Source organism: Spinacia oleracea, chromosome 2 (genome assembly GCF_020520425.1).
Source record: "Spinacia oleracea cultivar Varoflay chromosome 2, BTI_SOV_V1, whole genome shotgun sequence".
In the NCBI taxonomy this organism is placed as follows: Eukaryota; Viridiplantae; Streptophyta; class Magnoliopsida; order Caryophyllales; family Amaranthaceae; genus Spinacia; species Spinacia oleracea.
Genome location: NC_079488.1, coordinates 43,970,256 through 43,984,624, shown reverse-complemented (window position 1 = coordinate 43,984,624; position 14,369 = coordinate 43,970,256). Strand labels below are relative to the sequence as shown.

Here is a 14,369-nt window from a genome sequence, read left to right as displayed (position 1 = left end):
AAGGAGCAGGAATGTTTTCGAAGATTGACTTGAGGTTAGGCTATCATCAGTTGAGAATTGTAGAGCACGATATACCAAAGACTGCATTTAGGACTAGATAAGGTCATTATGAGTTCACTGTTATGCCTTTTGGGTTAACCAATGCACCTGCAATCTTTATGGACTTAATGAACCGAGTATTCCATGCATTCTTTTTTTTTTGGCAAATAATAATGAGCTTTATTTACCAAGTAATCAGAGTGTTAACAAACTCTGAAAACACCAACTGTCCAACAGAAACAACAAAGCACCCAGCTAACCAACACAAGCTAGCTAAAGCACACAGAAGCCACTACTGACATCTACACTCAACATTAAACATAATGTTGCTAACAATAGTTTTGACTGGATCAACATGATCCCTAAAAACCTTAGAGTTTCTTTGCAACCAAACACAGTAAACTGACTCAATGAAAGCTATACTATACTTGTAAGCTTGCTTCTGTTTACTTCTGCTTTTCTTCACTGCAATCTTAACCTCCTCATGCCAAGGCAACACAGTTCTAGTCATACCTAGAGAAAGCAGAACCTGTTTCCAAATCTCCTGAGAATAAGAGCAAGAGAAGAACAAGTGCTCCAAGCTTTCACTTTCCAACTGACACGGACCACAAGTACCATCAATACTCAGTTGCCATCTTATCAATCTGTCTTTTGTAGCTAGTATGTTCTGCACTGCTAGCCACATAATGAAGGTACTCTTTGGACTAGCATGGCTATTACAAATCAATCTCTTCCATCCCACCTGAGCTCCAACTTGATGAAGAAACTTATACATTTTCTGAATTCTGAATTTACCAGCCTGCACAAACTTATCCACTCCATTTGCCTGCAGAAACACTTCTCTATTATGCCAAATTTTCCTCAATGACCAAGTTAAACCATTAGGAATTGGCATAGTCCAGAAGTCTCTATGCTGAATATAATAAGCATGAATCCACCTAACCTAAAGCCTATCCTGCTTCAAAGCTAAAGCCCAACAATGCTTCAAAATTGCTGCTTTATTCCACACAATTAGGTCTTTAAGATTCCACCCTCCACAACTCTTAGGAAAACACAATTGCTCCCAAGAGATAGAAGCTTTCCTAGAATCTGCATCAGCACCAGACCACAAGAAACATCTACAAATTCTCTAAATCTCTTTCATCACCTTTTTAGGCATAACAAAAATCTGACACCAGTAAAGTTGGATACCAAAGAGAACAGATTTCACCAGTTGCAGCCTACCTGCATAGGATAGAAACTTAGAAGTCCAGCTCTTGATTCTAGCAACAGTTCTATCAATGAGAGGCTTGCAATCTGTGAAAGAGAGCTTCCTAGTTGTAAGAGGAACACCCAAGTATCTGAATGGGAAAGAACCCTGAGGAACCCCAATCGAGCTAACAATATTGGAAGCAACATGATCAGAAACACCAGCCAAGTAGACTTCACTTTTGTGCAAATTAGCTTCCAAACCAGAAGCCAAGGAAAACTTAGTAAAAGCATCAAAAAGAGCTTTCACAACACTCTCATCAGCACTGGAGAACATTATATGGGTGAGATCCAGCTTTTTGCATCTAGGGTGATAAGAGAAATTAGCATTTTCAGCAAGAGCAGCAAGACACCTTGACAGATATTCCATACCCAAAGCAAACAAGTAAGGTGAAATGGGATCACCTTGTCTCAACCCTTTCTTTGCAGGAATTGGTTTAGTGGGACAACCATTTATCAGAATGGAATAAGAAATAGAATAAAGACACTGCATCACCCAATTCACAAACTTCACAGGGAATCCTAGCTCTGACAGCATGGTTTTCAAGAAAGGCCATTCCAAGGAATCATAAGCTTTTTTCAGATCCACCTTAATCATACACCTAGGAGAGACATGTTTCCTAGAATAGCACTTCACCAACTCACAAGCCAGCAAAATATTATCAGAAATGGATCTACCAGGGATGAAACCAGATTGAGAACAATTTACAATTGTGCCAATAACACCTTGCATTCTAGCAGTAAGAATTTTGGAGATAATTTTGTAAACAACTGAACAGCAAGCAATTGGCCTAAAATCTTTCACACATGAAGCATTCTGAATCTTAGGCACCAGAGTAACTGAAGTGTTGTTCACTTGCTTTAACATCACTCCAGTTCTTAAAAACTCTCTCACTGCTTCATAAACATCTGCTTTCACAATTTCCAAGCTTTAAGAAAGAACAAACTATTGAAACCATCAAGCCCAGGGGCTTTATTGATATCAATACCTTTGATAGCTGCATCAATTTCTGCATCTGAGACAGGAGCCACCAACATTTCTGCATCAGCAGCAGAAAGATGTTTCCCTTTCCTAACTACCCCAACATCCACACCCATCAAGGAGCTAGCTGCAGTACCAATCAACAGCTTATAGAAGGAGCTAACTTCTTCCTGAATTTCCTGAGTAGTGCTTAGCTTCTTCCCAGAATCATCATACAGAATATCAATGCTATTCCTAGCTATCATCTCCTTCATTGCACTGAAAAAGAACTTAGAATTAGAATCTCCTACTTGTAGCCACTGAATTCTTGCTTTCTGTCTATATGCACTCTCCTGAATATGCAAGAATTTCTTAAGAGTATCACTACACTCCCTCTCACTTTGTTGCACATTGCTATCAGTAGGGCAAGCTGCTAACTGAATCTGAATTTGACCCAAATCAGCCCTTAACCCCTCAATTCTCTCATCAAGCTTAGCAAAATCTTTGTGATGAAGCTCCTTCAATCCTTGCTTTACTGCTTTAAGCTTAGTGCAAACCTTGAACATGAAACCACCCCTTGGACAGGACACATCCCATCCCTTTTTAACCACATCAAGAAAAAGAGCATGATCAGCCATATAGTTAAAAAATTTAAAGGGTCTACTCCCTCCTCCCAGTTGGATATTACAAGACATTGCCAGAGGTGAGTGATCAAATATTCCTGGAGGTAAATAATCCACCACAGCATCAACAAACTTAGAATGCCACAATGCATTAGCAATGGCCCTATCTATTCTGGAACGGATTCTCAAGTTACCTTGCCCCTTATTGCTCCAAGAATAGTAACTCCCACAACTTTTAAGTTCAGCCAACCCTGCAGCATCCATACAACTATCAAAGTCCTTAGTTTCTCCTTCAGTAACTGCATTGCCATTTACCCTATCAGCAGCTAATAAAACTGCATTGAAATCCCCCATGACTAACCAAGGACAATTAACAGTACTACTGAAGTTAGTGATCTCTCTCCACATAGGTCTTCTAGTATCAACAGAGTGCAAACCATACACAGCTGAAAAGGTAGTATCAAACAAGCCATTCTTTGTAGCAACATGACAGTGAACACAAAATTCAGTTTTATGGAGAAGCTGAACTGACACCAAGGCATGCTTCCATCCAATCCAAATCCTTCCCCTAGGAGAGTGCTCATAATTCATAATCCATTGCCACCCAACCCCTATTTTCTTCTGGATTTTACTACTATTCTTCTCCTGAACTTTAGTTTCTAACAAAGCTACAACACTAATGTTATTACTAGCTAAAAACTTCTTTATTTCAACTACTTTAATGGGATCATTCAATCCACTCACATTCCAGGTACTAATGTTCATGATGGATCAGTTGGGAATTCCACTCCATCACTACCAGCAACCAATTCCTCCCCATTCAAATGGACCTCAGCAAGCCCCATAGTCTGAGATGGAGTTCTGATATCTCTTCTTCTCCTTGAAACAACTCTCCACCCTTCATCAAGAACTGGAGCAATTGGAGTAAAAGGCTTATCATAAACAGATAACTCTCCATTCTCCCCATCATCCTCTTGTACAGCATCATTAGTAGTCAACTCATCAGTGGTTTTTGGATCAAGAGCTGGCTGCACTGCTTTAGGTTTCCACACCTTCAAAACCTTCTTTCTCTGAACATCAGCTGGCCTAAACCTTGTGGTATTGACTTTTGTCTGTGTACAGTCATGCCCCACAATCTTACATTTCTGGCAATAAGGTGGCAGCCATTCAAACTCAACCACCTGTTTAACAATGTTTCCCATAGGGTCCTGAATCTGCACAGATTTAGGCAAGTCACCAGTTACATCCACCTCAATGAGAAGTCTAGCAAAGGATATTCTTTGCTGCTTAGAAGTACATTCATCAGCAAATAGAGGATCTCCAAGCAAGCTTCCTATTCTGCTCAATGAATCACCCCCCCAACAGCTCAGTGGTAAGTTAGGAAACCTAACCCATACTTGAACAACCCTCAATATTTCCTCCTGGAAATTAAAACTTGCTGTCCAAGGTTTAACAATCATAGGTTTGCCAAAGAACATATGAGGACCAGCCACCAGAACTGATTCCTTGTCCTTCTTTGACTGGAATCTGATTACAAAATAGCCCTCATCATGGAGGAAAATCTGAGGTTTACCAACTTGATGCCATTCTTTTGCAATGAATCTCAAAATAGCACCAATCGAAGGCTTTTCCCCAACCACATACATGACAACTGCATTTCCCCATAGATCATTCATTTTTTGAATCTCATTCTTATCAAGTACAACTATGGGTGTACCATCACAGACTGTGGGAGCAATAAAATTCAACGCAAAACCTTTAGAAGGGAGTGTACTACCTTTGAATAGACTCACCCATGGTTTTGGTTCCATATCCAGTCGCCGTTGAGCTGGCTGCGCACCATTCACCCCACACTCTGTTTCTGTACGGACATCCTCTGTTTATGTACGAACATCCTCTGTTTATATTCCATGCATTCTTGTACAAGTTTGTAGTGGTTTTCATAGATGATATTCTGGTCTACTCTAAGAATGAGGAGGATCATGCGGAACACTTAAGGTCAGTGTTGAGTACCCTTAGAGACAATCACTTGTATGCCAAATTCTCGAAGTGTGAATTCTGGCTAGAAAGAGTTGCGTTCTTAGGACATTTTGTATATAAGGAAGGAGTTGCAGTGGAACCTGCAAAGATAAAAGCTGTCAGTGAGTGGCCTACACCTAAGAGTGTCACCGATATTCGAAGTTTTCTTGGTTTAGGGGTATATTATAGACGCTTTGTGCAAGACTTTTCTAGAATCGCCAAACCAATGACAACCTTGATGAAGAAAGAAGCGAAGTTTGAATGGAATGACCAGTGTGAGGAAGCGTTCCAAGCCTTAAAGACGCGATTGACAACCGCGCCAGTGTTAACTTTGCCAGATGAGAGCGGTACTTATGATGTGTATAGTGATGCCTCTAAAAACGGTTTAGGGTGTGTGTTGATGCAGAACGGGAAGGTGATTGCGTATGCATCGAGGCAGTTGAAGCCATATGAATCCAATTACCCTACCCATGATTTAGAGTTAGCAGACATAGTGTTTGCATTGAAGATATGGAGACACTATCTGTATGGTGTGAAATGTAGGATATTTACGGATCATAAGACCTTAAAGTACATTTTCACACAGAAGGACTTAAATATGCGCCAACGAGGGTGGTTGGAATTGATCAAGGACTATGATCTGGATATTCAGTACCATGAGGGAAAAGCCAATGTAGTTGCAGATGCCTTGGGTAGGAAATCAAGTCATGGTGTGAATGCGTTAGTAGTTGCTAACGAGCTGTGTAAGGACATGCAGCGATTGAATCTAGAAATAGTGAGTGGAGAATGCCTTGAGAGTATGATGAATGCCTTAACCATGCAGTCGTCAGTATTTGATGAAATCAGGGAGAATCAGGCTGGTGTTGTTAAGCTAGAGCGGATCAAGGAAAAGATTTCGCAAGGAAAGGAGGTTGATTTTAAGATCCACGAAGATGGAAGTTTGAGGTATAAAGGACGTTGGTGTGTACCTCAAAAGTGTGATGAACTAAAGGAGAAGTTGTTGAGAGAAGGTCACAATACGCCATATTCTGTTCACCCGGGAGGTGACAAGCTGTCACTACAAAAAAACGCGGCACATTGTGACGCTTTTTGGGACAAATTGTGACGGTATAGAATGTCGCTATTTCACATAGCGACGCTTTGGGAGAGGGTCGCTATTTTCATTGCCGCTATTTACCAACGCTTTAGAGCGTCACAATTTGCAAAATATCGATGAATTTCGCCGCCGCTATTTGGGATATAGGGACTCTATAGATAGTCGCAATATTTAGACAGCAAAAAGCGTCACTATTTGCACACTTATAGACACATTTCTCCGCCACTATAAACCATATAGAGACGCTTTAGACACCCGAAATATATGAACTCTTATTAGAGTCCCTATATGTTCACTTTCGTGCGAGTTCTCCTCATTCCCTCCAAAATAATTTAGACCCTTTAGAGCGTCACAATTTGCATATATATATATATATATATATATATATATATATATATATATATATATATATATATATATATATATATATATATATATATATATAATCAATTAATCTAAAATCACAAATTATTTATAAAATATATATTGACCATAGATGGTAGTAATCAAATACTCTACTACATTATCATAAAACATCGTAACGTCGTGCTTTGATTATAACGATAACGATATAAATCATCCATACATTAAATTAGTTTCAGAGTCTAGTTAACTGAAATAAAAGGAATATGATAAAACAAAAACAACTTCCTAACATCATTTTTTCTACAAGAAAGTCCAAAATTTAATAAAAACTACTTCCTGACTACGTACAAACTAATTACCAAGTAAACCTATTGCTATGCTAGCTTAGCTTCAAGATAACTTGTTGGTCTTGATCTACATATACCATTACCACTTGAATCATCAATAATCTGCAAAAAAAATTTAATATGTCAAATATATGTCAAATATAAATATATATATATATATATATATATATATATATATATATATATATATATATATATATATATATATATATATATATATATATATATATATAGATTTACACTCAAATGAGAAAGCACCTTATAATAGGAAGAATGAGAAGGAATCTTAGCCCTTTAAATCAACCGTCGAGATTAACGATGAGTTTTATACTTTATGTTTTCTTTTATTTTACTTCCTTCGGTCTTCTTCCTCTCAACAGTCATACTCCTTTATTTGAGCTCCATTGTATCTCTCCTCATGCATTCAACCAATTACCATGGAAGCAAAACCCTTACCCTCTTCATTCTCCCTTCCGGTCGCTCCATCGTACAACGTGCCACCGCACCGTCACCATCGTGATTCCGCCCAACCCGCCGCCGCCCCATCACCACCGTATTTCCGCCCAACCTATCGCCGCACCACCAATCACCACCATCGTAATCTCGCCTAACTGGTCAACTTCCAAACTTCCATAATTGAGTTGTGTTTTCTCTCTCCTCCTCAAGCTTTCAACAATGGAAGCTAATATCCCCATTTTTCTCTCTCCTCTCATCAGCCCAATCAACAATTACACTACCACTGCAAACCAAAAAAGGTGCAGTTTTGTGTATGGATAATTAAATTGGAGATACTATTAATTCAATCGACAATCACCATTCAATTGAACACATAATTTTCGACAAGTAATGGTAATTTACAGAATTTGCTAATTAATTTTTGGAAATTTTCTCATTTGATTTTTTTTTTGCTCATTTGATAAAATGAGTAAATTATTTTTGCTCATTTGTTAAAATGAGCAAATCAATTTTGCTCATTTGGATAAAATGAACAAATTAATTTTGCTCATTTGGATAAAATGAGCAAATTGTTTGTGCTCATTTGAATAAAATGAGCAAATTAAAAAAATATTGTTTCAGTGTTTCTTGTGAAGTCACCATCAAATGAGCAAATTATTTTTGCTCATTTGTTAAAATGAGCAAATTAATTTTGCTCATTTGGATAAAATGAACAAATTAATTTTTCTCATTTGGATAAAATGAGCAAATTGTTTGTGCTCATTTGAATAAAATGAGCAAATTAAAAAAATATACTGTTTCAGTGTTTCTTGTGAAGTCACCTTTAATTCCAATAAGTTAATTTTGGCTAAAACCCTTCTTATTAAATCGTGTCTTATAAGGTACTTGGCCTTTCACTGCCACACACTCAACTTTCGCAAAAAATCCCAGAAAAAAACCCAATATTTCTTCTAATCAACAGTACAGTAATTTAATCGAAAACATCATGAAATAAAGGTACAGAGTATTGTTATAAGGGGGAAACCTTCATCGGTATTAGTATAAGTGTTTGCTTCATTGGTATTAGCGTAGGAATTTAGTCAATATCTTTACTTAAAATACCAATTGAAAACTAAGTTGTGAATTTTTAAATAATGGATTTTTAATAAATTGAAGAAATAGAAGATTGCCGGTGAAGAAGTTGTAAGAGAAAAAGCTGGTAATTGTAGAACTCTTCAGGATGAGAAATGGTGGAGAGAGAAAGAGGAGGTGGAAGATTGTGGAGAGAGAAAGAAGAGATGGGATTTGTTTCAAATGAGATATAATTTCGGTCAGTTTACGACTCACGACTCCGTGAAATATCCGCCATTGGATCAATTTAATTTGTACCGTCTATACTCCTTCTCATTCTTCTCATTTTAAGAAACTTCTCATTGGAGGTTGACCCTATATATATATATATACAAAAAAAAAAATTTAGGTATCGCAGATTCGCAGCTAGAGAATATATACATATACCTATAGTTGATATGTCAAACTAATCGCTTGTCCCATGATTACAGACCCCGGAAAGAGAATTCACTAGCAGGATTTCTGGACTAGAAATCTATAACAAGAATATCAGGGATCTTCTCAATTCTGAATCTGGTCGCACCCTTAAGCTAGAATCTAGGACCGATTAGTATGCTGGAGGGGAGAGATTGGTTTCTATGCACGAAACAGCTAAGATGAGTCCACATAACCTAGAAATAGTTATAATGAACAAGCATCAAACTGTTAATGAATACAGTAAACAATTAAATACACCTTCAGGTTTCGAAAGCCACCATTCCTTAAGGAAAACCTGCAAAGTCCAAAAATAAACCCACTAAAATTAATCATTAGGGAAATCAAGTTTCAAATACTCGGGATACTAAAAGCAAAAAAAACCCTGAAAATAAAGGCATGCACATTTACACCTATGTAAACCCTAAAAAGACCCAGAAAAATTAAAAAATAAAAAAGTTACAAATGACCGACTTCTTATAATCAAAATACCTTCAAAAGCAAGTCACTACCAAGTAGCTTTGACTTTTCAGAGCACCAAAAGTAACAAATTTATCCATAAAGAAACTTCATTACAAATGATCGGCCAGATTGGGCTGCAGGTGTTTCCCAAGCTATTGAAGCAGAACCTCAACAGTATTTCCTAATGTTGCCAGTCTTTTAGTTTGGCCTTTGTCCCCTAAAAATCAGATAAATCAAATGATGAAAGAAGACCAAGGTTCAAAATTCCCCTACACAAATAAAACATGGACTTTGAGAAACCGTTTTACATCTAACCGAAACAATCCAAGTAAGAGAAAGACAAACAATATCATAGATTCACAACTATTTGGAATAAAAGTGATACGCGGACGAGTTATCTATCAAATTGAATAGTAGTACCCTCAAGAAACAAAGAGAATTAACGAATGCCATATTTATTCACCCAATGACTACTACTGCTACTTAGCTGATGTTTTTCCCTATTTCTAAATGAAATCCGTAGTAGACAACAAATGCCTTGCATATTGTGACTTGTCATCTCGGGCATGTATTAAAATATTAATCAAGTTAGCATAATGAGCTCACAAAACAGTAAGAGACCAGGGGCTACTTTGTTATTACTACAAAATGGCCACAACATGCTTACTACAATGGTCAAGGGAAATGCGCTTACTACAATCATTCTTAAAAAATAAATGCAGGAATAATTCAAAATGGATGTTTTCACAGCAGCATTGAAAAATCTCAAGAGTCCATAGGGTCCTATAGGAGAACATTAGATTGTGTTTAGTACCTGAAGGGCTAGAGGTAACACATCCTCCGGATAACTTTATGCGGAGTAAAAAAAAACAAATTTGATCAAGCCTCTTATTCAGCAACAAGTACGTACTGCATTAAAACAACTTTTGAAAAACAAAAATTTGTCAGATGCAAGAGTCAATCAAATCAAAATGAATAAAGAATAATTTGAAGCAATTTCATTTGCTATTTTGCTGAGTCAAAAGCAAAGTGAGAGTCGTCAAAGCCTATTCTAGAGACAACCAACACGATTGATCAGAATTCATCGATCGTCCATCTTAAGATTAAATCAGTAGTCTCTGTTTAAGTACTTAGTTCCCAAATCAAAGGAAGCAAGGGATCATGGAGAAAAAAATAGCAGAAGATGAAGATATATGTAACTTGCAAAGACATAATTTTAGCTGAAAATACCTTAAATCGGCATCTGGAATAATTCCTTCCTGATTCTCTCGTCTACGTACCCCAATCAACAAGTCACAACACACTTCCACTTGGATCTAATGAACGGTCATGCAAAGAAATCACTAATTAGGAACAAAAAGTATTAACTAAATCAGTAATTGGCTAAAAATCAGTTGAAACCCCATGATTAATTTGAAATACAAAATCAAAACGTTTTATTATCTGGTTAAAGTTGTACCATAGAACAGAAATTAACACCTTAGTATTCTATGATATCCTCAAGAAATGTTGAAACCCTAAAATTTACTAAACAGATTACAAAAATTCTAGAAAATTGAAACAACTTCCAAATTCAAATCATTAATCTCGCGCCTGTTAGCCTAATTGTGATCTACTCAATCCGAGATAAACCAAAAAAAAAGTAACACTAAAACCCTAGAATTCACCCGCACACACAAGATGGACGAGAAAGAGTGCAAATTTGGTTACGAATTTTGAAATTTACCTTCAGAATTTGAACATTCGCCACTGATATATCCGGAATTGATCGAAGAATCGCCATAACAAGTGTCAATGTATAGTGTGAGGAAGAACATCGGAGTAGAATTCAATCAGAGTTTCGTCGATCGGAAGGCCTGCAAGATAGTGAGAGACATACTCGGCATTTCGGCAGAAGAATCTGTACAGCAACGAATATATTAATTGGAGTAAGAGAGATATTTGGGAGAGGAAGGTAGAGGAGAGAGAGGGAGTGTAGGAACTTCGAGGCAGGCTACATCGCTGTCCACCAGCGACAAAAAGACCCCATACCCAGGGCAAAATTGTATTTTCGCTATATGAGTTGAAAAGTCAAACAAATTATTAAATATCGGCAATATGACAGTAATTGATACAACAATGACAGTATTTTAATACAACAATGACAGTATTTATGTAAACCATTATAATACTTATATAACACTTGTATACATACTTTTATCCATTTATTTAATATGCAACACTTTTATCCATTAACTTAAGTGGTCCCTTTAGTTTTTCTATTTCATTACACTTGTATACATAATTTCCTTTTTTTGGGTGATTGTGACAGTATTTTAATACAACAATGACAGTATATATAACAATGACAATACTTATATCACCAATGACAGTATATAACAAGTTAGCAACACTTGTACACTTTTATTTAAGTGTGGGCCACCTTTCCAATTTTTTTTTTGTTTTTGGTGGGTATGGGTTTTTTTTGTCGCTGGTGGACAGCGATGTAGACTACCTCTAGGAACTTCACTGGGGAAAGAAAATGAAGAGCCGTGAAAGGGCCAAAGAGCAAAAGTGAAACCGACCAAGGGAGATAGGCTAGAGGGAAAATTATTTAATTCAAGTGTAATGCAAGGGTTCTATTGTCATTCTACTATTGTTAAGGAAATGTTAGGAAGGCTTTCTTGCTTTTTAAAGGGTTATGATATGTGACAGATCTGGTATCCTTTTAACTTAAACTCAGGTGCCGTCTTTCTTGTTTGCTGCAATAAATTGGCCCTAGGACTCTTTGATTACTTCCAAACATATCTACTAACTTATTACTACTCCGTAATAAGTTAGTAGACATGCTTGGTTAATTTAAACTAACAGATCACATGTGCCACGAGATCACTTATGCCACAATATTCGTGTTTTTATGTTCTTATCTCCTTAGCACCTGTAGCAACTGAAATGTAACAAACCAAATAAGATTGAAAAACAATCAAAATCAGCTCTCTGATTAGCAAAGCTTGTAGCACCACCGTTGTGAATATGACCTTGTACTTTGCTACCGCATAATTAAGGGGCAAGCAAGAAAATATAATTTGTGATTTCTTATCTATGATTCTATTCATCAGGTAAATGTAAGAACAGTCTGTTCCTGTTCACCTACTCTGATCTTGAACTTCTAATCACTAAGAAAATTACAGACTAAGCTCACTGAATTCTTTTCTTTAAATCAAACCAAACTAAGAACAATAACAACACATAACAGCAGCCACTGGATCAAATAGAGCGGGTGGGCAAACCAAATAGTCATTATAGTAAAAAAGTTCACTTAGTGCATGAGAAAAGTAGAATTACCACTGCTAAGCAAGTGCAAACATAATCGCATGGCATAGCAACAAGTGAAGTGTAATAGAATAGCACCCCCATCCTTTTTAAATTAAGACAGAAACGCAACCAGAAAACAGCAAAATCAAGACATAGAACTATCGAAAAAATAGACTCGATTTAAGAACATGAGACTGCACACTCACAGGGTGTTTGCTAAAGGGCGTACTGATCTAATTACAGTCATCTATCCAAAGGCATGTCAATTCCTTAATTCTGTGTGAAAGCACAATTTGTAAGTGTAACCTTGCTGACAGACAATATACCATATAAATGCTCAGGAAAAAAAAATTACTCGAGTTTGATCGAGGAGCCTAACAGAAAGCAGAACCAGAGGCAAGCTCAGAATATAGACAAGATAGCAGAGTAGCCCTAGCACGTGAATAAATTGGCAAAAGATGTGATGGGGACTTTAATAGAAACTGGATTCAGATGTTCTGAAAGGTAAATTACTAATAGCAGAAACGGATAAGGTAAATTACTAATAGTAGAAATGGATAGGGTGGAACCAAATAAACAGAAAATTAGAAATTAAAGCAATAAGGCATAAGAAGAAGTCAGAACCAACCCCCTTCTTAGAGAAGAACAACGATTTGGCTTAAGTAATTAACCAAATAAACGGATAAGCAGAAGTCAGAACCAACCCCCTTCTTAGAGAAGAACAATGATTTGACTTAAGTAATAAGGCATTCACATAATGACACAAAAGGCAAATTGAAGCTATTATATCATAAAATTAGAAATTAAAGCAACATAAAAACAACAGATCTGTTGTAATATGAGAATAGCAACATCAAGGAAGGAGACGTTTGCCAGTTGCCCGAACAAACGTGCCAACAACAGACTATCGGTCTCAGAAAGTACAAAGGTAATCAAGAGAAATACAACATAAAAATCCAATTTTTTTTGAAAAGGAATGATAATACCTGGAGTAGCAACAGGGAAGGAGAAGTTGGTCAGTTGCTCCAACTACCGTCCCAAGAATAGACTATCGGCAACCGAAACTACAAAAAGAGATAACAAATAAGCAGTATACCATTTTTTTCTAGTAGAAAAATAGAGAAACTAAGAAGACGCTCTCCTTCCCAAAACTTTACAGCCAGCCAGATTTCAGAAGCCTTTGTTTATGGTAAGAAAACAAGGGTAGTACAACAACTTTATCTCACAAAAACTAAAGCTATAAAAGGCATCACTTCCTCACTAACATTCTATGTTGTAAACACAAACAACCTAATCACCAAAAACAAAATGCAACAAAAAAACTTCAGTGAAACCTAAGTCAACAAAGGCAAAAACAGCATAAAACACACAGAACAACATACTGACAGCAGATTAGGCAGAACAGAACCAAACATAAAATTAGATCAAAGACGCAGCAGATCAGAAGATCAATATACAGAGCAACAAGTATTAGCAATTCAACATCACCAGCATAACAGGCATCAAACAACCCAGCAGTTTCAACAAATTAACAAAAACAAATAGACGCTCTCCTTCCCAAAACTGTACAGGCGGCCAGATTGAATTGTCGGCCACCACTGAATGCTATGAATGACCAGGGCATCATAATAAGTGAAGCGGGAAACGTACTCAATCTCCGGGTAAAGTACTCAAATTGATGAAGTCATTTTATGGCTTAAAGAAAGCACCAAGGCATTGATTTACTAAATTGTCCTCTCTGCATTAATTTTTTTTGGATATGAACAATCAAAGACTGATTATTCATTATTCGCAAGGAACAAAGATGGAAAGTTTGTAGCTGTTCTAGTGTATGTGGATGATCTAATCTTGGCAGGAAATTGTCAAAGGGCCATAGATAATGCTAGATCTCTTATCTCAGCTCAGTTTTATAAGAAAGACACAGGAGAACATAG

General features: G+C 36.9%; 1 protein-coding gene across 1 annotated transcript; it reads right to left on the bottom strand.

Moving 5' to 3' along the window:
- Nucleotides 1-331: 331 nt before the first annotated feature.
- LOC110805535 (uncharacterized) lies at nucleotides 332-934 on the bottom strand. The gene has a single exon (XM_022011154.1). It carries the CDS (start codon nucleotides 932-934, stop codon nucleotides 332-334), a length of 603 nt encoding a protein of 200 aa, XP_021866846.1.
- Nucleotides 935-14,369: the final 13,435 nt, after the last annotated feature.

Coding starts and splice junctions, on each gene's coding strand:
- LOC110805535 (XM_022011154.1), bottom strand. CDS start 934: ATGCCAATTCCTAATGGTTTAACTTGGTCATTGAGGAAAATTTGGCAT.